The sequence below is a fragment of the Cnephaeus nilssonii genome (genome assembly GCF_951640355.1).
Source record: "Cnephaeus nilssonii genome assembly, chromosome: 2".
Lineage (NCBI taxonomy): Eukaryota > Metazoa > Chordata > Mammalia > Chiroptera > Vespertilionidae > Cnephaeus > Cnephaeus nilssonii.
The window spans coordinates 102,566,839-102,594,309 of NC_137073.1; the positions used below are offsets into that span (position 1 = coordinate 102,566,839).

General features: G+C 40.6%; 1 protein-coding gene across 2 annotated transcripts in view; it reads right to left on the reverse strand.

The window, feature by feature from the left end:
* MARCHF6 (membrane associated ring-CH-type finger 6) overlaps positions 1-26,246 on the reverse strand; it is a 65,660-nt gene extending 39,414 nt beyond the window's left edge. Inside the window, exons 1-8 of one of the 2 annotated variants that reach the window (XM_079794855.1) lie at positions 26,097-26,246; positions 9,730-9,826; positions 8,871-8,944; positions 6,379-6,522; positions 4,113-4,185; positions 2,963-3,131; positions 2,148-2,337; positions 431-492 (exon numbers count right to left, since the gene is read on the reverse strand). In XM_079794855.1, coding sequence (XP_079650981.1) covers positions 431-492; positions 2,148-2,337; positions 2,963-3,131; positions 4,113-4,185; positions 6,379-6,522; positions 8,871-8,944; positions 9,730-9,826; positions 26,097-26,115 — 828 coding nt within the window. In that variant the 5' untranslated portion in view covers positions 26,116-26,246. The remainder of the gene's footprint in view (positions 1-430; positions 493-2,147; positions 2,338-2,962; positions 3,132-4,112; positions 4,186-6,378; positions 6,523-8,870; positions 8,945-9,729; positions 9,827-26,096) is intronic. The other variant, XM_079794856.1, reaches the window with a different exon arrangement.
* Positions 26,247-27,471: the final 1,225 nt, after the last annotated feature.

A 27,471-nucleotide genomic window follows, 5' to 3' on the forward strand; every position in this document is an offset into this window, starting at 1 on the left:
TTCCAATATAGCCTACCATTTTCAGAGAATAAAAAACTCCTGTTTATGGAAGCTTTGTGTTTTGGGTTTCCTTTTATTCCAAATCATGGTTTTGAAGTAAAAAAAAGAATCCATCTTGGGTTTCATCCTTATATTAGCTATGGAGCCAGTCAAGACTTCATGATACAACTATATTGTCAACTGAAGCATCAGAATAATACTTAAATTTTAAATTGTTACTTCGTTTTTTGAAAGTCAACAATTTCAGGCTAAACATTCCCTAAGTAGAGCAAGGTTTGTTTTAAAAACCAGAAGACAGAAAAACAGTTACCATTTTCAGTACAAATAAAACATCACTTAATTTTCTCTAGAAATTAAAGATCTATTAAAGTTTTAAATCAAACGTAACTACAGAATTAAAACACTGATGTTTGATAGAAGTATTACTCACTCTTTCCCATGTAAGCTCTTCTGCAGCTCTGTCCCATTCTAAAGCATTCCAGTTCATGTCATCTAGAAATAAAATTGCAGTTCAAAGATTACTGATGTAACTTGAACTATAAATAATAAAATGCACCCTTTTAATTTGGTGTTTTGTAAACTGTTGAGAAGCTAAACCACATTTAAAATTTTTCCATATGAGTATTTACTTATTAGGCAATAAATAAGAATCCATATACATAAATACAACATAAAATAAATAAGGTGGTACTACTATGCGTAAAGTACTAGAAAGGAAAGAAAGAGGGTTATGTGAAAGGAATTCAACAGCTCTGAAGCAGGAATAACTCCAGTGGAATTGAGGAGAGTAAGGAAGCCAGAGGACTAGAATTCTCTGATTAGGAGGCGGTGGAAGGTATAGTATGAAAGGCAGACAGGGATCAGATCATACAAAAGGAATGTGAAGCCTAGATTTTATTTTGTTTTTCAGTATCATGGAAAAACCACTAAAAGATTTTTAAAATCAGGAGAGCAGTCTAAATACTACGTGGAGCAAGAATGGAAGAAGGAAGACCAGTTAGGAGCTATTGCATTAGACTGAGACAGAAATGGTGGCCAGCACTAGGGAAGCAGTAGGCTGCATCCTCAGAGTCTTTGAACGGATACTCGCCTCTCCCTGGAAAAGGCCCCATTACACAACTCGCTTCTCATCCTTCAGGTCGTAGCTCAAATACCCTTATGCTGAGCTATGGGGGCATCTTGTTTAAGTAAGTCTCTCTCCAATAGCATCCTCAGAGCAACCTACACAATGTTTATCATAATGTGTAATAAATTTGCTCACTTGGGTATTCTTCACTAGACCAGCAACTCCATGAAGGCAGAGCCCTGTTTTGAGTGCCTGGCACACAGGAGACACTCAAATATTAGCGATGTCAAGTGGACCTAGAGACAGTGCAGCACCTCACCTAACAAGAAAACTCTGGGTGGGAAGAGAGAAAAGGAGGCACTGAGCTACTGACAGCTGACTTGGAGGGCTCAGTCTCGGATGTTCTTTTACATTGCAAAATTACATGCTAGAAAAGGAGAAATTGAGCCCTGGCTGGGTAGCTCAGGTTGGTTAGAGCATCGTCCCAATAAACCAAGGTTGTGGATTCGATTCCCAGACAGGACAAATACAAGAAGCAATCAATAAATGAATAAATAAGTAGAACAAATCAATGTTTCTCTCTCTCCCTCCCTCCCTCCTCTCCCTCTATCTCCTTTCCTTCCTCTCCCTCTGTCTAAAATCAATAAATAAAATATTTTTAAAAACAGAAACTGGTTTCTCTGGATTGCATCTGGTCTACAGTGCACACTTCAAGAATTTTTCTTTGATATTAAAAGTCCTGACTCAAAAGAATGGCAAAAAAAAAGGGAAATCTTTATCAAATTCCTTTAAAAAAAAAAAAAAACTAGGATCTATACCAACTTACAAATAATTTCTTCCTACCCATCCTACAAAAGTCCTGCGTAAAGTAGGCTTTTAAAACACAAAATGTGCCCTGCTTCACAGAAAAAAAATGTATGCATATGTATACCCATACAGCCAAGTTTGCCAAAATAAAGACAAGTTAAAAATATAATTTTAAACCCATTAAATTGTGAAAACTCCATTCCTCCCCGCAAAGCAAGTTGGTAATGGACTCATGGTGGAGAAGAGGTGATAAGGACAAACGAGCAGCCATTACCCTGGGCCCCGTTGTTGGCATCTGCTGCATCTTCCCCGCCTGCCTCATCTTCCTCCTCGTTCTCCTCCTCCTCTTCTTCCGCCTGATCATCCTGGGCATCTGGGTTTTCCCCCACCACTGCATTCTCAGCTGGTGGGTTGGCAGGCTGATCAGGGGCAACATTTTCAGCACCATTTCCTCCCGCTGGAGCCTAAAATCACAAAAGAGCGCAGACATTTAGCTAACTTACTTCAGTTTTGCTCTATTTCTAAATCAAGCTCTTCCTTCTAAAAAAACAAAATAGCAAAGCTCAAAATAAAGTAATTCCAAAATGCACCTCTGAAAGTCAAATGTATCTTATTTTGGATCAATTTGGTATATAAGGATATAAATTCACTTCACAGTGTATATATTCATTCAGTATAATTTAAGGATTACCATTTCATAAAGCATTATAGATAATGGATTAACAATATGGCTATCTTGAATACATCATTCCGTACATAATCCTTCTTTAAAAGACAACTCCCGTCTTTAATGGCCCCTCAGGAATAAAAATATATTTATTTATGCATCTATTTATTTGTTTATACACATACAGATATAAAACTTTAGTATACCCCCAATATTGCTCCCAATCTTGCTAGAAAATTAAGAGGCCCAAGTCACAGCAGCATTCTTTTGATTTTTCACATCTCCCTTAATCTTCTCCCACTCCTTTTCACTACTGTGCTTTGCAATGAGGGGCATGGGAGTCAAGGGCTTGGGTCTTCGAGGGTGACGACAACTCTCATGTCCTGTCCCAGTAAAAAGAATTAAAGGAAGTGGGGAGTTACCTCATTTTGGTGGTGTCCAGCAGCATTGAAGGGTGGAACAGCATGATCCAACCAAATTGGCGCTCCCCCGTGGACAATCTGCTCTCGCAACCACACCAGGCTGATGAACGCGCACAATGTGCACGTCACCACAAAACAACCCTGCAAACAATCTGCCAATAAGTTGTCCCTAGTAAAAAAAAAAAAAATTATATGGAATTACTCCAAAGAACACCTAAGGAAACCAAAGAAACCCAAGATAACAACAGTTCATCTTATACTAAACTCTCAGGAAAAGAGCAGCCAGAAAACTCATAATTTTCTGGGTGAAAATCAGTTTCTCAAAAATAATTACTAAGGGCAGTTGGCACAAAAGAAGATTTAGCATATATAAGTATTATTTTTTTGCAGGTTTAATATTCTAATGATCTTGATATAGTTAATAATTTATAGCATTTCTAATTCTGACATCAGTAATAAACAAAACACATCTAATATGTCTTTCCCAAGAAAATTCAATTACAATGCTTAATGTCAAATTAAGATACAGTAAAACAACTATAGTGAAGACGTTTTTTAGAGTCCAGACACTGATAATCACAAGAAACATTTTAAAAATAAATTTGAATTCAAATGTATATATTGCAAAAACCTATTTAAATGAACTTTCAGCATGTGGACATAATCGTACATATCCCACAAAGCATGACAGCCTATTTAACAAGCCGTCCCACCATTACAAAACAGTTCTTTTTAAGACAGGTATATTTTAAAACAAACAGCACATATGTATATATACATGTTAGCTACTTCTACTGTTGAAATTATTTGTCCTTGAAACTGAAAAACTTCTCAAATTATAACAAAAATAAATATGTGGAGCAGCCCTGGCCAGTGTGGCTCACCTGGAACATCATCCCATACCCTAAAAGGTCAAGGGTTCGATTCCCAGTCAGGGCACATACCTAGGTTGCAGGTTTGATCCTGCACCACATGCAGGAGGCAACCAATCAATGTTTCCCTCTCACATCAATCTCTCTCACTCTCTCCCTGCCCCTCTCCCTAAAAATCAAAGAACATATCCTTGAGTAAGGATTAAAAAAAATAAAAACATGTGGAGAAAAACGAACACCATTATGCAGCCTTCCACTGTCACAAGGTTCATACTCACGTAGACAGCATGTCCAGTGGCAGTGTCAGTAGTGAGCTCACGGAGCCAGTAAACAAGCACTTGTAGATGCGGCCTACCAAAAGAGGGCACAATGGCACACAGTTACAGTTCTCATCATCAACCTCACAGTTGTTCAATTGAACAGACGTAAAGTGGAATACCATGAATGCCACTAAAATACACATTTAGTCTTTGCAAGGATGAGTCTCAAAATATTAAACTTTTTTAAAATGGTCAAGGCCCTGGCTGGGTAGCATCATCCCAATGAGTCAAGGCTATAGGTTCAATCCCGGGTCAGGGCACATCCAGGAATCACCCAATGAATGCATAAAAGGGTGAGAAAACAGATCGATTTTTTTCTCTCTCCCTCTAAAAAAATCAATAAATAAAATTTTAAAAATGTTTAATGGTCAAGCATAAAAATAGTGATAGTGAAGAGTAAAAGTTACTCAAATATGTTTAAAGTTTAGAGTCTAGATTCACACTTGCTTGTTTTTATTGAATGAGCTTAGATGTCTGAAAGAGGGGAAAAAATCTAAAATAAAGATATCTCCAAAATTACAATATGGAGAATTTTTTTTTTAACCTAGAATTCTAAAATTCATTGAGTCTGCTCATGAAATTAAAGGGTTTCAGTTTTGGGAGTACACATTTTTGAAATTAAGAGAAGTTTTCAATAGAGTACATGCTCCAATGCCATGAACAGCAGTGGCTCCTCTGCTGTTAATCAGGTAACAATGCAGGTGTGAATCTAGTCCTACACTCTATTTGGTTACCCTATATTTTTAATGTATAGTTACACTATATTTTCCTATCTACATGTAGCACATCTATAATCTCCCACAAATACGACAAACAACTTAAAAAGCGCCCATTTCTATCTTCCCCTCACAATTTCTCCCCGTTAAGATCATCTAGAATTTTAGTTCTATGCTGTTACCTAAAAATGACTATAGATTAACAATTACAATGTAGCTGTAAGACATACTTGCTTCTTTTCTCTGTAGCTCACAACTTTCTCTTTGATTCCTTGCTCATTTTACGCAAGTATATTCTCAAACACATTTTTTGTAAATAGTTCGAGGCAATAAACTTTCTCAGTCCTTGCATCTATTGAAATGTCTGTATATTGCCCTCCCATCTGATAATTTATGGGTAGGTTTTAGGATCAAAAATTTTGTCAGATTTTGAAATTTGCCTTCTAGGATTCAATTTCAAGTTGCTGCTTGTCTTCTAGCTTCAGCAAAATATTTGCTGATTTTAAGTCTGACGTTAGTCTGATTTTCATTACTTTGTAGGATAAGCTGCAAGTGTTACATCTATACAACACCCTACTCAAAATTGGAAAACTTTAAAATATATTGAGTCTCTTTCTTTTATCATGGTCATCTCTCTCTCTTTCAATCTACAAGATGTCTATCATTTCCTCTTCCATCATCTCTTTTACCTTCTGGAACTACTTATTAGACAGGTACTAAAAAACTTGATGTAGCCTCCATCTCTCACTTTTTTCCCTCATCCTTTCAACTTCTTGTCTCTTTGAGTTACATCCTACAGAACTCCTTGCTCAATCTTCTAGTTCACTAATTCATTCACACTTCTACAGTACTTAACTCTGCTATGTGGTATATCTCCCAAGACATTCATTTTCATAAATGAGTTAGTTTATCTTATTTTAAGAAGACCTGAGAATATGAATTATATTTATTCAAAAATCTTATTTGCATTCAAGATCGCAAAAAATCATATCTATATATTCTGGCACCGTATACTCCTCTCCATGTCTTTAAGAACAATGAAGAACTCAAAAAGTATCAATTAAGAGTTAGTATACCAACCTCCCTGAGAGCCTCCTGTATTTGAAAGAAAGCCTCCCAATTATTCAGGATCATTTGACATGTGAATGACTTTAAAAAAAGGGGGGGGGGAAATCTCAAGAAAACCCATCTTTTACAATCTTTGAAGGCTCTAACGAACTTCCAGAAATAAAATTCAAGTTTCTTCCAACTATGAATTGATTTTGCTTTTTCAATTCTCTCATGAACTCTCACTATTAGACTCTCTATGCTGTATTTTTCTTTCCACACATTCATTTAAAAATACTTAATTCAGGAGAATTGTTTCCTGAGGCTTTACTAATATAGGACATAATAATATCAAATAATTAAATATCATTCAAACAAAAATATGATCTAATATCACTCTATAATATTAAATAGTTATGCAATGTTTAATTAATTCCAACCACAGAGGAATGAGTACTCACATGCTGTGAGAGGAACAACTCCCAACCATGCGAAGGCCACAAGTGTATAATGAAACCAATATCGTATTGCAGTGCCAATACTTGTAACCAGTCCGGCAAATATGTCTTGGATTGGAAGCCGTGAAGGCATATCTGGGGAATAAACTATTATAGAAAAAAATTATATTTAATTTCATGAAAATTAAAAAGTAGATTCATAAATATAAAATAGGCATGTAAAGTTATCTTAACTTTCAATATTTGTATTACACAAATATTTTTCCTATAAAAAATAAATCAAATACTTATAATAATACCACACTTAAGTAGAGCCAACAAAAAAGACTTCTGAGCAGAAAAAAGATTCAAGAGAAGTCTGCATTTCTCATTCACAGCCATGAACTTCATGAAAAGCTAATTTACACATATTTTAGCATTCAAACAATATGATTATCTGGCTTCCCAGATTATAAAATATCAGATAAAGCAAACAGGAGAAAAAGGTGAAGCTAGTGACATGTCATCAAGAATAAACCCTCCTTCCAAACACAGCCTTAGAAATGGTACTAAAAAAGCACAACAACCTGGCCCCTGCCAGCGTGGCTCAGTGAATTGAGCGTCATCCCATGCACCAAGAGGTCACTAATTGGATTCCCAGTCAGGGTACATGCTCAGGTTGCAAGCTCAATCCCCAATAGGGGAAGTGCAAGAGGCAGCAGAGCTATGTTTCTATCTCCCTGTCTCTTCCTCTCCATCTAAAAAAATCAAAAAATTCAAAAAAAGGCTTAACAATCTGCAGGTCCATTTTGTGTGAAGCAAACAGACAACTGGCATTTGTTAGCCAACCATTTCTTAATTTTAGCACAATAATTAACACTGCAAATGGTAAATTAAGGTCTTCCCAACTCTCTATAACATGTCGTTCAATACACTCAGAGGAAGAGGTTGTGCCATGCTTTAGAAAGATTTCCAATGTAAACCACTGCTCCACCACCAGTATCTTCAAAAGAACACAGAAGCAGAATGCCTCTTTCTCCAGTGAGGCCAAAACAAGAATTATGACATATAAAGTTTTTTTTTAAATGTCTAAAATTTATGAGAGCACTATAACAAAACTGTTCTCATCCACAAACATTAAGAAATAATTAACAAACAGCAACTTTTTACAACACACCCACAAAGATCCTTACATTAAGAAGACATTTGATACATAATAACAAGTCATTAAACCAGTAAAAAGTTTGAGAAAGATAAAGAATACAGCATCTGACTGTCAAATGAAAATGAAAATTTATATGCCTCAAAGTAAAAAAGCTCACAAGTATTTCTAATCAAACTTCATAAAGGTATTTATTTAGTCTTACAGTTTACTATAGCTAAGCAGCTAAATTTTTACACCCTACAAAAAATTAAAGATTATGAAACAACAGAATTGATATTTTGATGGTAATGAATATAAAGCTCCAAAAGTGAAACTGTAATGACTTTAATAAATTATACTCTGGCCCTGGCTGGATAGCTCAGTTGGTTAGACCATTCAAGGTTTGCCAAAGTTTCAGATTCAATCCCTGATCAGGGAACACACACAAGAATCAACCAATGAATTAAAACTAATACTAATTCACAGCATTTATACTCAGCAGCTCAAGATACTTAAAAACAAAAAACGTAAAACACACACACACAAAAAAAAAAACCTTTGAGGAAGGAGGGCAATGTACTAGAATCCCAGAATAAAAATCACGCTTCATATACTTAATAATTTGCCAGTATAGTCCTCTAATTCATCAGTCGCCAACAGGTGGTCCGTGAGGTCTGAAAGGTTGGTGACCGCTGCTCTCATTGTTTACAATGAACAATATTAAATATCAATCAACTGGTACAGAATCATAAAATACAATTGAAATTTTAAAGACCTGCAAAATATTTACTATAGGCTTAGAAAATACTGAGCTTAAAAAACATTTCAAAAAACGAGTTAAAACTTTGTCTTTATTATCATTATTATTCCAACCTACATACTTTTAACTCAGAAGATATCCCAAATTTGAACAGTGATATGGTATTTGACAAAATCAAGGCATCATTATTAATTCTGCTGGGTGAATAATGTTATCATATTTACGTTTTTTAAAAGAAACCCTTACTTTTTAGAAATACTAAAATGTGTACCAGTGAAATTATAAATAATGGCATTTGTTTTAACACAATTAATGCCATGTAAAGACCATGAGTTGAAAATGGATCAAACTGATTGATGGGTACAAGTGGACTCATTATACCTTTGCAAACATTTGAACAATAAAAAACAATAAAAAAGAAATATAACACAAATTAAATCAATATCTCTCATGTGTTAAAAGCAGACATGTATTTTTAAAAGTATTTTCTCAAATGCTATAGCAGTACTTTCCATTACTATCAAAGAAAAACTAATTGAAAATAATCATTAAACACTTTCATGTGGCCAGTTACTACCCAAAAATGCAGTGAAAACTTCTAAAAGAACTTACTTGGTGTGAAAGCAAATCTGTGCTTGCATAATTCACAGTATTCTTTTCGACTGTGTTTCAGCCACTGAACTAAGCTGCAATTACAAATATACTCATAAGTATAGTATTTATAACAAGAAAACTTTAAGGTTTCATTAAAAACTAATGTTCTGTTTTATTAAAATGTTACATATCATAAAGCTTTAACAATTTCAAATTTAAAATATTCCAAACTTTTAATAACAGATGCCTTCTAAGGTAGAGAACAATAACAATAGAGATAAAAACAATATGTACACCTACTATTAAAATGGTTAGATTAATTTAAATTGTATTATCCTCAAAGCTAACTGATTATAAAAAAATCTCCAAACATCAACACCAGTTTTAATATTGGTATCAAAATACTGTTATCCTGAGGGCTAGGTCTGAATCCTGATCTATCACTAACTTCCTGGCTATGTGACATAGGACTAGTTAGTTAACCTTTCTATGCTTCAATTTCTTCATCTGCATAATAATAACAACTCCACCTCATGGTTTTGTTGTAAGGCTTAAATGAGAAAAGCACTGAGCACTACCTGGCACAAAGTATTTCATAATGTAAGCTATTACCATGTCAGGCAAAACTAGAAAACCTTAATACTTCCAATGAACAAAATAAGCCCTCCATGGTAGAAATAAACAGTATTCACATACACCTGGAAAGCAATATTCCAAATTACGTAGCATAGCAATAAGGAATATGGGTAATTTCCAAATTTTCACAACAAAAAAAAATTTAAATAACTAATTATAGAGAAAGTTCATTCAAACAATCCCCCTTATATATGATGACAAAACTGAAGTTCAGACAAGATTTTCTAGAAGGATGACTCACCATTCTTGATGGATAAACTTAATACTGCCAGTACATACACAAGGATGATAAAGAGGTTTCTCAGGTGTTCCTTCTGACCGACACACTCTACATATGTCTGTTAATAAAAAGGAAAACTTGAGTTATCTTTTGTTATAATTAAAAAAAAATAATATGCCCAGCAGGTGTGGCTCAGTGGTTGAGAGTCGACCTATGAACCAGGATATCATAATTCGATTCCTGGTCAGCACACATGCCTGAGTTGCGGGCTCGATGCCCAGCAGGGGATGTGCAGGAGGCAGCGGATAGATGATTCTCTCTAATCACTGATGTTTCTATCCCTCTATCCTTTTCCCTTCCTCTCTGAAATCAATAAAAACATATTTTTTTAAATAGACCACAAAAATTAAAATAGTGCATGCTAAATCAAGAGCCTATCACTTGGTAAAACATTAATCAACAGCATGCAAAACCAAAAAAGTGTGATTAGGATATCCTATATAATGAAGAGGTAATATGCAAATTGACCATCACGCCCTCACACAAGATGGCTGCCCCCACAAGATGGCCAGCAGGGGAAGGCAGTTGTGGGCGATCAGGCCAGCAGGGGAAGGCAGTTAAGGGTGACCAGGCCAGCAGGGGAGGGCAGTTGGGGGTGACTGGGCTGGCAGGGGAGGGCAGTTGGGGGCGACCAGGCCTGCAGGGGAGGGCAGTTGGGGGCAATCAGGCTGGCAGGGGAGCAGTTAGGCATCGATCAGGCTGGCAGGCAGAAGCGGTTAGGGGCAATCAGGCAGGCAGGCAGGCGAGCGGTTGGGAGCCAGCAGTCCCGGATTGTGAGAGGGATGACCCAGATTGGAGAGGGTGCAGACTGGGCTGAGGGACACCCCCCCCCCCCAGTGCACAAATTTCATGCACTGGGCCTCTAGTGTGTGTGTGTGTGTGTGTGTGTGTGTGTGTGTGTTTGTGTGTGTGTATATACCTTAAAAATTCCCTAACATATAAGAAGGTCAATTGTTTCTTTGCTCTGTGAGTATATCAAACTTAAAAGTAACAGTTTTTATTTAAAACCTCACTCCTTCCATAATTAATAAATGCTAAGTAGAAATATGCAATATCAAGTCACCATTAGTGTCCTAACAGTTTAAAGTTAAGTCCACAGAGATCAAAGGTGGAATGGACTGGATAAAAGAAGGTGAAGAGAGTAGCCAAAGAACATAAACACATAGCCCATGCACAAGACAACAGATTGGTGAAGGTCAGGGTAGGGGTGGTGGGGGCTGGATGGAGGTGGGCAAAGGAGGTGGGGGAGAATAGGGGACATCTGTAATAGTGTCGTCAACAACAACAACAAAAAAGAATATAAAAAGTATCTAACACCATAAAACTAAAAGTCAAAATAAAATCAACAGTTTACACTCTACATCTAGGGACTTAACATAGTAATAGCAGTGGCAGCAGGGACTTCCCTTTAGCTTTCCCTCACTCTACCAGAGGGGGAGAGAGAAAGACACAGGTGAGCACATGCGATTGGGGGTAGGGGAGGAATACCCCAAGAACAAGATGGCAGGCCAGGGAGAAGCGAGCCAGAGGCCACCGCAAGAAGAATCCACCCACAGGGGCACAGGGGTACTGGTCGTAGTTAGAGGGCAACAGCTCATCCCTCACCCTCCCAACCACCATCCCAAGTAGCTCTTGGGAACACAGACCACCCCTGGCGAGAAGACATCTCTTCTTCTCGAAAGGGGTAGCCCAAAACATAGGGAGAAGTAATCACACAGAAGGAATCACAACAGATCCATCATGCTCTCACTCACTCCTCAATGCTCCTCCTGCAGGACGACCAACCAAAATCTGGTTGCAACTTTCATTTAGACCATCTTCTCTAGAATCTGCTGGGGTCAAGTGCCAACCCCAAGTGGACAATCTGAGGGGCAACAGGCAGTGTGTACAAGGGACAGGGACTAAATGCAACCTTTTGATCTACTCGCACAGGAACTCTTTAATGCAGAATAATTGCAATCCAAGCCCATCACTAATGGATATAAAGGGCCGCTGGCACCAGCTGGAACGCCACTTGTCGAAGTTGAGGTATACTGAGCACTCAGCATAACCTAAATAGTTAGCACACAAGTTCCTTCGGTTATCAATAAGCCAGCCAAATCACTCTGCAAGCAAAATGCCACACATCGCCACCCATGGCAATCCTGTCCCGGCCGGAGTCAGGTGGGGTTGTCTAGACTCATGGTCGGCAAACTGCGGCTCACAAGCCACATGTGGCTCTTTGGCCCCTTGAGTGTGGCTCTTCCACAAAATACCACGGCCTGGGCGAGTCTATTTTGAAGAAGTGGCATTAGAAGAAGTTTAAGTTTAAAAAATGTGGCTCTCAAAAGAAATTTCAATCGTTGTACTGTTGATATTTGGCTCTGTTGACTAATGAGTTTGCCAACCACTGGTCTAGACTAAGTCAAATAGCAGACTCCAATGCGGTGCCTTTCAGTTCACCTTTGGAGCCACACCCCCAGCTACCACCACCTGATGGGCTTTGGTTTCTTGGAAGCTGCCAGTGGATCACAGGAATAATGCTGGCTGTTTCCATCGTTTATAGTCAGAACTACCACAGATCTGTACCTCTTCAAACCTCCTACTTTCTTTCACCTGTATACTTGTTATTTAAAGCATTCTTGGCAAAAAGCTTTCACTCTGGTCTGTCCTCCACTAAGACTTTGAACTTCAGTGGTGCAATAGGAACAAACACCCTCGCCATCCCATCTAATCAGCCTCTGCGAAGTTCCAACACAAAAAAACAGAACCATGTTCACATTCCAGGATACCTAGCGGCAGCATCTAGGCAGCTCGCACCTGCTTTGAGCACTCTAATTTTCTCCAAGTGCACACTTCAATACAGGGAAATTCTGCTAAGAGCCAGGAGAGCAGAGAGGCAGGGGGCGGGGATGAGGACGAAGGCTCCCCTGCCATGGACCCGTGGCAGCAATCCAAGCATGGCAATTTAACTGCACCAAATTCAATACCCTGCCCTGAAGCCGGAATTACCCCAGCTGCCAGCACCAGATTTGCCGTTCCTCCTTAAAAGATTTAAAGTGGCCCAGCTGGGCATGGCTCAGTGGTTGAGCTTAGACCTATGAACCAAAAGGTCACAGTTCGATTCCCAATCAGGGCATATGCCCGGGGTGTGGGCTCGATCCCCCAGTGTGGGGCATGCAGGAGGCAGCCGATCAATGATTCTCTTCATCATTGATGTTTCTATCTCTCTCTTCCTCTCCCTTCCTCTCTGAAATCAATAAAAATACCTTTAAAAAAAAACATTTAAAGTGGACTCATTCCAATTACAGTATATCAAAGGAGTCCAGTATTGTTTTCCACCAGTGTAATTTGCACCTCTGCTGACCCTCCTTAATTGGGATAGTTCAGTGGTTGGCAAACTCATTAGTCAACAGAGCCAAATATCAACAGTACAACGATTGAAATTTCTTTTGAGAGCCAAATTTTTTAAACTTAAACTTCTTCTAACGCCACTTCTTCAAAATAGACTCGCCCAGGCCGTGGTATTTTGTGGAAGAGCCACACTCAAGGGGCCAAAGAGCCGCATGTGGTTCGCGAGCCAGTTTGCTGACCATGGGGATAGTTGATCAGTAGGCTCCCTCTATGGAACCAAAACTGATTCCCTATTACCTGGATTCTGGATCACCATAAGGCACTACAGACTTCCATCTAAAGTAGCTGATAGGACCATGGGATGCTCCATCACCAGAGCTGCTGGTGCCTGTTGGCTTGGATTAGGTCTGGAATTACCAGTTATCCAGGTAGAATCGGAACAAGCACTCAAAGCCATTCTCATCATGACCCAACCAGCCACAGTATTTGGATGCCCAGGGGTTAACTTCAGCGATAGGCCCATGCTACTACCTAGTACTACAAGACCAGCAATGTAGGGTGGGTTGGGTGCAAATGTGGGTGAGCCGGTCAAACATGGGGCCAAACGGTTCCCTTGTCCTGTTTCTCCAGCCAGCTCTCAGGCAACTGTGGATGTAGGAAGTAGAGCACGGCAGTGACAGTGTAGCAAGGGGTGTCCTGTAGGCAGAGCACAGTGCAAAGGAAGCCAGCAGGACACCGTGGTCACTGGAATTGGAGTCTCCACATAGCCCTCCATAAACATGGTAAATGACCACAAATGCAGCAATGAACTGGGATAGAGCAGGGATTAAGGTGGAGACTCTGGATCTCCACTTAAGGGGATTGAGGAACACACTTGAATAAGAGGAGACACTGATTTTTTCAGAAGACTCAATCCTTCTGAATAAGCAAACACAACAAATCTAAATCAAGCCCCCAGACACTGCTTGAGTCCAGCATAGAGAACTGGAACTCATCCAGCCTCTGCAAGGTCAAAACTATTTTCATTTTAACAGTAAGACATTGTCTGTCTTTTGCTGTAATTGTCTTGCCAATGTACAGTGGAGTATTCCAAATGCTACATGAGACAACTGACTGAATGAAGCCAGAGATGAAAAAAAATTCAGCTGCCTCCCATTAAACCAGACATTTAATAGATTTACAAATATAAAACAAACCCACTCTTCTCACCAATATTTTCATGAAAAAAGTTTATATTAATACATAATAGATATGTTACGTGAATTAATATTTCCAATTTTTTGTTTTATTTTCTTATATGGAAAAGTTCTTAGTCTTCATGTTTTTAAGAATGTAAAGGAATCCAAAAAAGTTCAAGAACCACTGCTCTATAGTAGTGGTTCCAATATATTTTTGCCCTTGAAACCTTTGGGAAAAAAATGAGAGAGTAACTATGATTCTCTCAAAATATACACATACACTAATTTTTCATTATTTTGTCAGGGGCTTCATAAACCTCCATTGTATCTATAGAAGGAAAGATATGAGAACATTAGACATCTAAATCACCTTGCTTTAGAACCACGGAAATCCTATATAATAATCCTACATAATGAAAGACTAATATGCAAATCGACCAAACGGCAGAACAACCGGTCACTATGACGCACACTGAACACCAGGGGGCAGACGCTCAACACAGGAGCTTCCCCCTGGTGGTCAGTGCAGAAGCCTCTCCCACCTCCGTGGCAGGGCTAAGGATGTCTGACTGACAGCTTAGGCCTGCTCCCTATGTAGAGGGTCTAAACCGGCAGTCAGACATCCCCCTAGGACTCCCGGACTGCGAGAGGGCGCAGGCCGGGCTGAGGGATTTCCCCCACCCAGGTGCACAAATTTTGTGCACCAGGCCTCTAGTCTTTTACATAATTTATAATTATGTAAAAGACTAGAGGCCTATTGATAAATTATATCAAAATGGAAAATAGGCAACCCCTAAATAAAAACAAACTAATCTATGTATATGAAGCTTAACCACAGAAGAGAATTATTCTAGAGACTTTCAAACAGTAATCTGACCAATCATACATCCCTAGTAGGCTATATCTATATCCTAAGCTAGAAGGAATCGCAAAGAAATTATAAGCAGAATTCAGTAATCATCAGCTAATAACAACACTGACAGTCATTTTAAAACTCAGAAGATGAAGACAATAAGCAGTATGATAGTGGTATTGTGGTTATGTGTTTAAAAAGTTATTTCTTAGAATATATATGTATTTACAGAGGAAAAGATAGCATATCTGAGATTTGCTTTAAAATAATCCAGAATCAGGGGGAAGGGGGAAGAGAATGGTGAGATGAAAGAATTATCGGACATATGCTTGAATCTATCGAATCTACATGCTGGTTACATAAAGGTTTATTAAATTAGTCTATTTTGTAAGTGTAAAAATTTTTACATAACACTTTTTTTTAAGTAAGCAATCTGCAAATATCACAGCTGAACTCTTATTTTACTGACACTACCAAGTCTAATTTTATCAATGAAGTTCTTTAACAAGAGGGCTGAGCATGTGATTTATATAACACACACAATTTTGAAAATTCATGTTAGCAATTTTTTTTTTTCATGTTAGCAATTTTCTTATTTCACCGGTCATGTTTTTTTTAAATGTGATAAAACTTTCACTGGCTACATCTTCATCAGGGAAGAAAGCAGAATCAGATTTAAATAATACCTGTCTCAACATTGCTAAAAGCCTATTTCTACACAACCAACAACCCAATTCTAATTTAAAATCATTTAATCTATGTGTCTCGAATATGGAATTTGTTCTAAAGAACAATATCACAATCTCTTTGGCAGTATCAACTGTTTTTTCCCCACATGATGTGACTGAGTTTTGTTCAAGAGTACTTTATATATGAATATTCCCCTAAATGGAAAGGCAAAGACTGTTGGTGTAAATCAACTAGAACAGTGCTAAGCCCTTGCTATAAAATACTTGTAAGGCAAACATTTGACTAGCAGGCCCTGAGCACTGCTTAGACTGTGTCATGGGCATTTCCACACCTTATTAGGGAACTGGAGGCTAGGAAAAGCTGCTGAAAAGAGGCTGCACCTGCTCTTGCTCTATATCCCCAGCTAAATTTCATTAGCTCATCTGCGTGTAGTTTAGAAGGAAGGGAAGCTTCTTCCTGCCATTCCAAGTTCCAGAAGAAAAATCTGAAACAAGGCATAAATATGCAGAACTAAACATCTATTCTGGGAGATACATAAACTATTGCTACCTTTGGTGGATCAGGGATGGGAAAAAGCAGTCCTTTCCTTATTTTACATGTGTAATGCCTATAGTATATATTGTGTAGCATTTTGCTATTATCTTACTTTTAAATCAATAGTTTCCTATATAGTTATGTTCAAAAACATGTACAAGAATATTCATGGCAGCACTATTCACAGTAATACCACCAAAATGGAAACTACCATTCACACAATACTATATGGCATGAGAATAAACCAACTAAAACCACAAACAACAATTTGGATTTATCACACAAAGAGTAACTACTATACAAATCCACATTTAAAAAGTTCAAAAACAGGAAAGACTAACATATATCATTAGAAGTCAGAATAGTGGTTACCTCTAGGAGAAGGAGGCAATAAAGACTACAAGAGGACTGAAGGCTCCAGAACAAAATGAAATAGACGTACTTCTTCCTATCCTTCCCACCGGGTACAGCTAAAAACCCAGGATATCCTATATAATAAAAGCCTAAAATGCAGATCGACTGAACGGCAGTGGAACAACTGTCATTATGATGTTCACTGACCACCAGGGGGCAGACGCTCAACACAGGAGCTGCCTCCAGCCCACAGGCCCCAGGCTAGCCAAGGCAGGTGCCAGTGGCACCCGCCCCCCGCCGGTTGCCCCAGAGAGGGAGGCAACCGGCAGCATCAGCAGGGGGCGGGGCCAGCGAGCAGGCGGCGCTAGGCCGGCCAAGGCAGGTGCCTTTGGGGGCCCCCCTGATCGCCCCACCGCTCACCCCACAGATCGGCCCTGATCGCTGGCCAGGCCTATGTTTCCCTACCCATGCACAAATTTCATGCACCAGGCCTCTAGTTATAAATAAAACAAACATAAGATCCTAAAGGTAAAGAGAAGGCAGACCAGCAAGGGACCTGGGGACCCAGTACCAGTTAGTTCTCTGGGTTTGTGTTTTGCTTCATATATCCTGGACTGATGGTGGAGGTGGAAAAGCTGGTGTTTCTATTCTAGAAACATCGATGAGAACAGACAGAAAATATCCCCCCTAAAAGCCTGCTGTCTCTAGCCAAAGGACCAGGAAAGGGGCTACCTAGCAAGACAGAAAATCTTTAGACAATAACTGCTGTTGTACCCCATCCAAACACCACCAAAAAAGAAAAGTAAAGAAAATGTGGCCCTAACATCACCTCTATCAGCCAAGATTGAGTTAAGAGTAGACTTAGTTAACTCTACTTCAATTACTGAGACCCAACTAAATTATCAATCAAGTTAATGAGGGAATGAGGATTTAAACCTAACCCTCAATCCAAAAGAGTGCTCTTTCCACTTTATTTACTTCCTCCACAACCACCCTGGTTGTGTGATCAAGTTTTCTTGAATTTTTCCCCCACAATTTAGTGTCAGTATTCTTTATATTTTTACTATCTACTCCAACTTTATTTTATTCCCCCAAATACACTGCATTATTGAAATAAGTATAAAAATAACTAGGTAATACAGCAGCTAATTAGAAAGCAGTTTTATCACCCTTGCTGGATGGTTCAGTTAGTTGATATTTCCATACACCAAAAGGTTCAATCCCGGTCGAGGCAGGTACAGGAGGCAACCAATTGATATTCCTCTCTCACATAGATGTTTCTCTCTCTCCCCCTTCCTTCCTGTCTCTCTTAAATCAATTTAAAATATATCTCCTCAGGTGAGGATTTTTTTATGCTTTTATTTTAATTTTATTTTTTTAGGGAGAGGGAGAGAGAGAGAAACATAAATGATGAGAGAGAATCATGGATTGGCTGCCTCCTGCACAGCCCCTATTGCGGATTGAGCTCACAACCCGAGCATGTGCCCTGAGCATGTGCCCTGACGGGAACTGGAATCAAACTTGCAACCTATTGGTTACTGGATTGATGCTCAATAGCTGAGCCACACCTGCCCGGCTAGGGTGAGGATTTTTTTAAAAAGCAGTTTTATCACTAGTGAAGCTGGACAGTTTTACATTTTACTACATTCTCTCTCTTTGTGAATTATCTTTTAAAGTCTTTTGTCCAGCTTACTAATTGAGGTCTTAACAAGAAAACAGTCCTCCCCCCACAAAAAAAAAAAAAAAAAAATTGGACACTACCAAAAGAAGGTACAGAAATGAAAAATTGCTGAAGTCATTAGGGAAATGCAAATTAAATCACAATAAAATGGTGATGGCTGCAAAACAATATGACTATATTTAATGTCATTGAATTATACACTTAAAATGGTTCAAATGGTAAATCTTATGTATATTTTATCACAATAAAATTTTTTTAATCATACTAGGTAACACTATATACCTATTAAAATGACAAAAAGAAAAACATACTCTTAGCATAGGAATCAGCAATCCTATTCCTAGGTATTTAACCTAGTAAAATAAAAATTTATGTTAACACAAAAATCTATCTGAATATAGTGTATACTGGAAACAAAGGGCCCAAACATTCTACACCTAGGGAATGGGTAAACAAACTGTGGTACATCCCTGTAAGAAAACACTACTAAGCAATAAAAATGACTCAACAACTGATACATGCAACAATGTGAATAAATCTCAAAAGCATTTTGTTAAGTAAAAGAAGCCAGTCTAAAAAAGCTACACACTGTATGGTTCCACTTATGACATTCTGGAAGAGGAAAAACTATACAGACAAAAACAGATCAGTGGATGCCAGGTCTAGACTGAACTGTGTTGTTTCTCCCACCACTACAAAAATGCATTATGTTGAAATCCTGACCCTCTGATACCTAAGAATGACTGTATTTGAAAACAAGGTCTTTAAAAGAGGTAATTAAGTTTAAAAACGAGGTCATTAGGATGGGTCCGGACCCAATATGATTGGTGCTTTATAAAAAGAGATTAGGACACAGACAAGCACAGAGGGAAAACCATGCAAAGACAGGGATAACACAAAAAGTCTGCAAGCCAAGAACAGGAGTCTCAGAAGAACCCAATCCTGCTGATACCATTTTCTGTTCTTTTTTATTGAATTTATTGGGGTGACACTGGTTGATAAACATTATAAAGGTTTCAGGTGTACAAGTCTATAATACATCATCTATATATTGTATTGTGTGTTCTGACCCCAAGTCAAGCCCCCTTCCATCACCATTTATTCTCCCTTACCCTCTTCTACCTTCCCCCATCTCCCCCCACCTCCTTTCCCCTCTGAAAATCACCATACTGTTGTGTCTATGAGGGGGTTTGTTTTGTTTTACTTAATCCCTTCACCTTTTTCACCCGGCCTCCCAACCACCCTCCCCTTCTGACAACTGTCATTCTGTTTTCTGTACCTGAGTCTGTTTGCTAGTTTATTTTGTTCACTAGATTGCATATATACGTGAAACCATATGGTACTTGCCTTTCTCTGGTTCAGTGGTCGGCAAACTCATTAGTCCACAGAGCGGCAAACCGCGGCTCGCCGCAGTTTGCCGACCACTGTTCTGGCTTATTGCACTCTCCAGGTCCACCCATGCTGTCCCTAAAGGTAAAATTTCCTTCTTTTTTAATTTAAGTCAATTAATTTTTTAAATAACATTTTCCATTGTATAAATGTGCCACAGCTTTTATTCACTCAGTTACTGATGGGCACTTAGTCTGCTTCTAAATCTTGGCTATTATAAATAACACAGCAATGAACATAGGGGTGGCATATATACGCTCGAATTAGTGTTTCGGGCTTTTTAGGATATATTCCCAGAAGTTAAGTCATTGGGTCTCCTGCTTATGCCTTGATCTCAAACTTCTAGCCTCCAGAACTGTAAGAAAATAACTTCTGCTACTTAAGCCACCCAGACTGTGGTACTTTGTTATGGCAACACTTGCAAACTAATACAATGTCTGAAACTGAACTTCTGTTTTCCCATTCACAATTGATGAAACCACACTAGAAATCAATAAATTTCTTTTTGTTAATCCTCACCAGAGGATATTTTTTCCATTGCTTTTTTTTTTGAGAGGGGGAGAGGGAGGGAAACATCCCATGTGAGAGAGACACATCAATTTGTTGCCTCCCACACATGCCCCAACCAGGGCAGGAATGAAACCTACAACCCAGGTATGTGCCCTTGACTGGGAATCAAACTCAAGATCCTTCAGTGCGAGGGCCATCGCTCTAACCACTTAGGCACCGGCCAGTTCGAAATCAATCATTTTTAAATGCTCCTCTCCCCTATATCTACATCACCTTATTATTCATTATTCTATTAATTCTACTGATCTGTTTCTTCTTTCTCATTCTCTCTATTCCCACTTCCTTAATTTAAATACCTACGCAGGCAACCCCTGTTTACTGCACTTTGTTTTACTGTACTACAAAGTGAAGGCAAGACCATCCACCAGCAAAAAGATTATACTTCTCTTAATTACAAGACTTGCTCTATTGCAGTGGTCTGGAAGAGAGCACACAATATCTCCAAGATATGCCTGTAATATCTTGCTTAGCTCACTGCAATAACATTCTAAAATATAGTCCGAATAACAGGTTCTCCTTGGGGTCTTACTTCCTGTCCCCTTTTTAAGAACTCTTTCCATTCTACCTGCATTATACTAAAAATAAGCAATCTTCATGTTCTTACAGGAGAAAAGTGAAATCCACTAAAATCAGCCTGTCTGGAAGAGAATACTGGGGTAGTCCTGTATTAATCACTCAGAGCATTCCAACCTAGAAGGTATTCAACAATGTAACAGACAACTTTAGGATGTCTGCCCAGATCAAGAATGGACACAGTCAGCCATGATTTTATTTTTTTTAACTGAGATATAACATATTACATTAGTTTCAAATGTACAACATAAAGATTCAATATATGTATATGTTGTACAATAAGTCTAGTTAAATGCATCACCACAGTTACAAATTATGTTTCTTGTTGTGAGAACTTTTAAGATCTCAACAACTTTCAAATATCCTATCTAATAATAGAGTAACATGTAAATTACCATCACTCCGCTACGCCCACGATTGGGCGGCGGGAGGCTGGGGGGCGGGACTTGGGGTGGCCTATCTGGCCATTGAGAGGCACGGATCCGGATCCGCTGCCACTGAGGGGGGCTACCCTGCTGTTGAGAGGCGCAGGGCGGGACTCCCGCCCCCTGTGCCTCTCAACGGCCAGATCCGCGGCCGCTGAGGGGGCCTGCGCGGACACCCAGCTGCGCCTCTCAACGGCAGGGTAGCCAGGTGTCCAGGACAGCCCCCCTCAGTGGCCGTTGAGAGGCCCCCTCAGCGGCCGCGGACCATCAAAAGTGGGGGAGCTGGGTGCCTGTCTGCTCCGGCACCAGGCACCCAGCTCCACCGCAAAAAGGGAAAGCGTGTAGAGGACCCTACACGTGCATGATTCAATCATGCACTGGGCCTCTAGTATAATATAATATTATTAACTATAGTCACCCTACTGTACATTACATCCCCAGGATCTATTCATAACTGAAGTCTGTATCTTTGGACATGATTTTTATTCTTGTTATCTTGTTACCACCCAGATTCTAGTTCCCAGAAATTTGGGTTTAAAAGTTGATCAGGAGAGAGGGTACATTCAGGGGAGTAGCCAATTGTCTTGCCTCTGCTTAAAACCCTGCCATGGTTCCCTACCTCACAAAAGTAAGTCACCTAAGTCCTACTTACTCACTCACCTCGACATTCCCCACTGGCCCCATGATCTCTCTGACCTCATATTTTACTTATTCTTCCCCCAACTCATTTACTGGCCCTCCTGGTTATTTCTTGAAAATTGCTGGCATTTTCCCCACTTTGAGATTTCACACTGGCTGTTCACTCTGCCCAGACTGCTCTGTCCACAGAGCATTTATTTGCACATCTAATTCTCTCTCTTCCTTTACTCCTTTACAGTGGGCAGGAGACATTTAAAATTGCAACCCATCTTCATATCCTGGCACTCCTTATTCCCTCCTGATTTACTGTTCTCCACAGCGTTTATAACCTTCTAGTTATGCCATATAATTCCTTACATGATTTTGTGCTTTTGTTTTTTGTGTTGTTGTTTCATTTTTTTGTTTTTTGTTGGGGGGGGGGCGGTCCTGGGGTTTTGTATATTTGGTTCTCTGCCTAGCCCAAGTGCATAAAATAGTGTGCCTGGCTTGTAGCAGGTGCTCAATAAAACTCTGTCAAATAAGTGCATATTTGCTTGATCATAAGCATGCCCAAACAGTGAAAGTCGATCTGTGGTAAGAAGAATGAAGCAGACATGTCTGGAAGTAGAAATGAAAAACCATGTGGTTCTAGAGAGACAGTAACTAGCTATCTGGTTCTGACAACTTATCCACTTAACTCATCCAAGTCACCTCAAGTTTTCCCATAGTAAATACAGAATAGGATCAATTGCAATACACTTCAGCTTCATACCGCCTTTTGATTTTGACTATGTTTCATAAAGCATTAAGAACCACTGCTTTGGCCCTAGCTGGTTTGGCTCAGTGGATAGAGCATCGGCCTGCAGACCAAAGGATCCCGGGTTCGATTCCGGTCAAGGTCATGTACCTCAGGTGCAGGCTCCTCCCCAGCCCGAGGCCTTGGTTGGGGCTCGTGCAGGAGGCAACCAATTGATGTGTTTCTCTCACATTGATGTTTCTCTCTGTCTTTCCCTCTCTCTTCTACTCTTCCTAAAAATCAATGGAAAAATATCCTTGGATGAGTATTAACAAAAAATAAATAAATAAAAATAGCAAATAAAAAAAATAAAGAACAACTGCTTTGGCCCTGGCTGATTTTTCTCAGTGGTTAGAGCACCGGCTCGAGGATCAAAGGGTTCCAGGTATAATTCCCAGGCAAGGGTACTACCTCAGTTCAATCCGTTGTCTGGGTGTAAACAGAAGCAACCAATCAATGTTTCTTTCTCACATCAATATTTCCCTCCCCACCCCCTCCCCCCCGCCGCTTCTTCATTCTCTCTAAAAAAAAAAAAAAAAAAATGGAAAAAATATCCTCAGGTGAGGGTTTAAAAAAAAGAACAATTGCTTTGGCATTTTGTTAAAAAAAAGCTGATAAGATTGTTTTTTATGTTCTGCTAGCATAAGGAATAATTTAGCAAAATGAAAAAAAAATCAGTTCTATGTATCACTGGGCTGAAATGAGAGCAGTCTACAATGGCAAAATGTTTAATATCATATGAGAGTTTCATACATCAATACTAGCTTGCAACATCTATCCCAATAGTGTGGTGCTTTTTTAAAAAACACATATCCTGCCAGGCAGGTGTGGTTCAGTAGTTAAGTATCAACCTATGAACCAGGTGGTCTCTGTTCATTCCCTGTCAGGGAACATGCTGGGGTTTCAGGCTCGATTCCCCGTGGGGGGTGTGCAAGAGACAGCAGATCAATGATTCTTTCTCATCACTGATGTTTCTGTCTCTCTACCTCTCCCTTTCCCTCTGTGAAATCAATTAAAATAAATAAATAAGAATAAAAAACATATCCTTGAGCAAAGGATAAATCCCCCCGCCCCCCAGGAATTGAAAAATCTCGGTGCACTGCAGGATCAGATTCCTAATCCATAAAATGAGGAAGCTGCGTATCTATAGTCTCCCTCAGCTCTCAAGTTTAAAGATTTGATGATGGATAACAGTTTATGTAATACATTTGCATTCATACAAACATAAGAATGACTCACCCATCCTTTGTATTATGAAAATTGATCATAAACCTGATTTTACAAAAATTTAACACATTAAACACTTTTGAGATCTCTAAAATCTAGTAAATAATATGAAAGGGCAAAATCCATTTGGCAAATAATCAATTTTCTAGCAGAATTCAGTATTGCTTACTATAAATACAAAACATTCTGAGCATTAAACATCATATATGGCGCCACTAGAGGCAAGCAAATGCTATTTTTATAAGAGAAGAGTTACACTGTTTGCAAGGTTAATATTTTAGTAGCATTCTTATTCTCTTTGTTCAGATTAACATTAAAAATAGAAAAGTAAACAATATCATCAGTGTTTTAATAAGGTGTGATAAAATTAAAATATTTTAAAATTTTCTTTATTTTCCAAATCTCCTAAAAGATTATTTCTTTTGTAATCAGATAAGAACTCAATCCATTTTCTTAATATAAGAAATTATCTGTAATTTAGCAAATAGAAGTTGTTTGCACGCTTTTTGCATCTTGACTAACATTTTTATCATGAAATTCTTTCCTTCCAGTGTTTTTTCCAAGTTCAGTTTAAATTAATTTTGAAAATTTCACAAGATTTCCAATTTGTAATTTCGCAAAAGTAGGCAAGAGAAGTACTAAAATTCATTTTCACTTAATGACTGGCAGTTTCATAAAGCAAATACAAAATAAAGTTCTGTCAAACAACTAAGGCATAATAAAAGGAAAACTCTATAATCAGAATGTCTAGTTTCAAATCTGTCTCTTACTGGGGGTGAAACTTGAAAACCCTATTAAAATACCTCAGCCCGAATTTCCCCGTCTATAAAAGATAATACCTACCTACCCCACATAGCTCCAGTGAAGATCAAATGGGAATGCATGTGAGTATGCTTTGTAAACCGTGGTGTCACATGCAGTGTTATTACAAGGGAGGTTCTCGTTGATTATCAAAGGAAAGACTTCTTTTAAAAAAAAAGATAAGTCGAGTTCTATCAACTCATGGTATACTTAGACACTATCAAACTTTTTATCACTCATTATTCCATGCCATGACAGTGCTCCATGATTTTCACCTAAAACCACCAAAATCGCAATTCATAAGGTTGAAAGTTGCTGATCATTTCCCCACCTAAATACACCCAAAACATCCATGCATCTTCACTGATAAACCAAAACATCGAGACACAGGATAATTTAGGAATTTCCTCTATACGTTTTCTAAACTGACCCACTCGAAAAAGATGAAAACTGCTTTAAAATAACCTACCATCTTCAGTACCCGGATAAGCAAATGCACTTCCATAATCGGATGTTTAGACCTATGTATTCCGTTTACAAAGCTCAGCTGGTTCCAAAACAATCCCATCCAAAGCACACGCACACACACCAAGCCCTGGTGCTGGTGTCGGGGCCGCCACACGGAGTAAACTACACCAAAACAAAAGAAGTCTACGGAGCCTCCCAACCTCGCAGAGCCTGGCCGGGCCTTCCTCTTCCCCGTTTGGTAAACATACTCCACTGGGACCAGCAGGCTGAGGACAAGGTTCTAAAATCGGGGTCAGTCGAGTTCACGCCACTCGGCCGTCACCTGGCGCGGTGTTTTTCGCGAAGTTTCAGAGTCAACAAAGAAGTTTTGTCGCGAGGGGGGTCGGGCCTGCACAGCGATGGGCAACACGACAGAAAGAAAGGCAAAACCGAGGGAGGGGAGGGCGTGGGAAACGCCCCCACACTGGGAGCAGCCGCGACCGCCGCGTCCCCCCCCCCCCCGCCCGGGGCCGGGCGGGATGCAGGGGGGCGGGAGGCGGACCAGCCTCGGTCCCGCAGCCCAGATGCGCCCCCCGGCCCCGCAGCGTCCGGACCTCCGCGCGCGGGCGGGAAACGGCGGGGGGCGCCGAGGGGTCACCTTCCCCCCGCCGCCGCGGCCCACCGCCCCTCGCGCCGACTGCTCCGCGGGCAAACGGCTCGGGCGCCGGCCCCGCCGCGGCCCCCCGCGCGCGATCCCGCCCGAGGGGAGGCGCCCCGCCGCACCCCTCGAGCGCCGCGGACGGGGTGCGGGCCGGCGGAACCCGGGCGCCGGTGCAAGGGCGCGGACGCCGCGACTTACCTTCCTCGGCGGTGTCCATCTTGTCTGGCGGGGCGGCGGTGACGCAGCCGCGAGGCTCCCGCGGCGGAGGCCAGAGCCTTCCGTCTGGGGCGGGGAGGGCGGGGAGGAGAGAGGAGAGAGCGGAGCCGGCCCGGGCAGGTGCGTGTGCTCAGGTGCGAGCGAGGAAGCGAGAGGAAGGAGTGTAGGGGAGAGGGAGAGGGACAGGCTGACAGAAAGCGGGCGAGAGCGGGAGGGGGAGGGGCTGGGAGGCCCGAGGGGCGCGGCCTGGGCGGGGCGAGGGCCGGAAGGGGCGGGGCATCTCCCAACGACGGGGGCCGTCACTTCCGGCGGGGGCCCTGGGGCGAAGGGGGCGGGTACTGGCCGGGCCTGAGATCCTGGCATGGGACACCCGGCTTCTGGGCTTTGTCCTGAGGGTTGTGCGGGGCCATGGGGCTGTAACTAAGAGGGAACTGAACTCTGATGGCCCCGTGGGGAGGCGACAGAGGATGCGAAGGGGGAGAGCGGCGTGGGCCGTCCCTGGGTGCTTAAGAATTCCCTGGGTGCCAAAACCGGTTTGGCTCAGTGGATAGAGCGTCGGCCTGCGGACACAAGGGTCCCAGGTTCGATTCCGGTCAAGGGCATGTACATTGGTTGCAGGCACATCCCTGGTAGCCGGTGTGCAGGAGGCAGCTGGTCGATGTTTCTCTCTCATCGATGTTTCTAGCTCTCTATCCCTCTCCCTTCCTCTCTGTAAAAAATCAATAAAATATATTTAAAAAAAAAAGAATTCCCTGGGCTCGGCCTGCCTGGTGTTGCTCACTGGTTGAGTTTCCACCTATGAACCAGGCGGTCACGTCTGGGGGGTTTGGGGCTGGGACCTGCGGGAGACAGCCGGTCAACAATGATACTCTCACATCAATGATGTTTCTCTCTCTCCCTCTCTCTCTCTCCCTCTCTCTCTCTTCCCCTCTCTCTACCTTCCTCTCTGAATGCAATAAAAATATATTTGAAAAGAAAAAAAAGAGTTGCTTGGGTGCTTGTGAAAATAAGGATTCTGCACCCTCCTGCCACCCCACTCCCCGACTCCCCCACCCCCTCGGAGATTCTGGTGCCAAGTCTGGAGTGGACCCAGGAAGGTGATTTTTTTATCACCTGGGCAGTTCTGATGCTCCTTTTGAGGAAGCACTAAAACAGCGATTTTCAACCTTTTTCATCTCATGGCACACGTAAACTAATTACTAAAATTCCGCGGCACACCAAAAAATATATTTTTTGCCAATCTGATCCAAAAAAATAGGTGTGTTTTTTATTCATTCACACCAAACGGCTGTTGTCATTTTTTTTTATTTGACAATCTAAGGGAAAAAGAGGTCAATGCCCCTGAGTAAATTGTCAG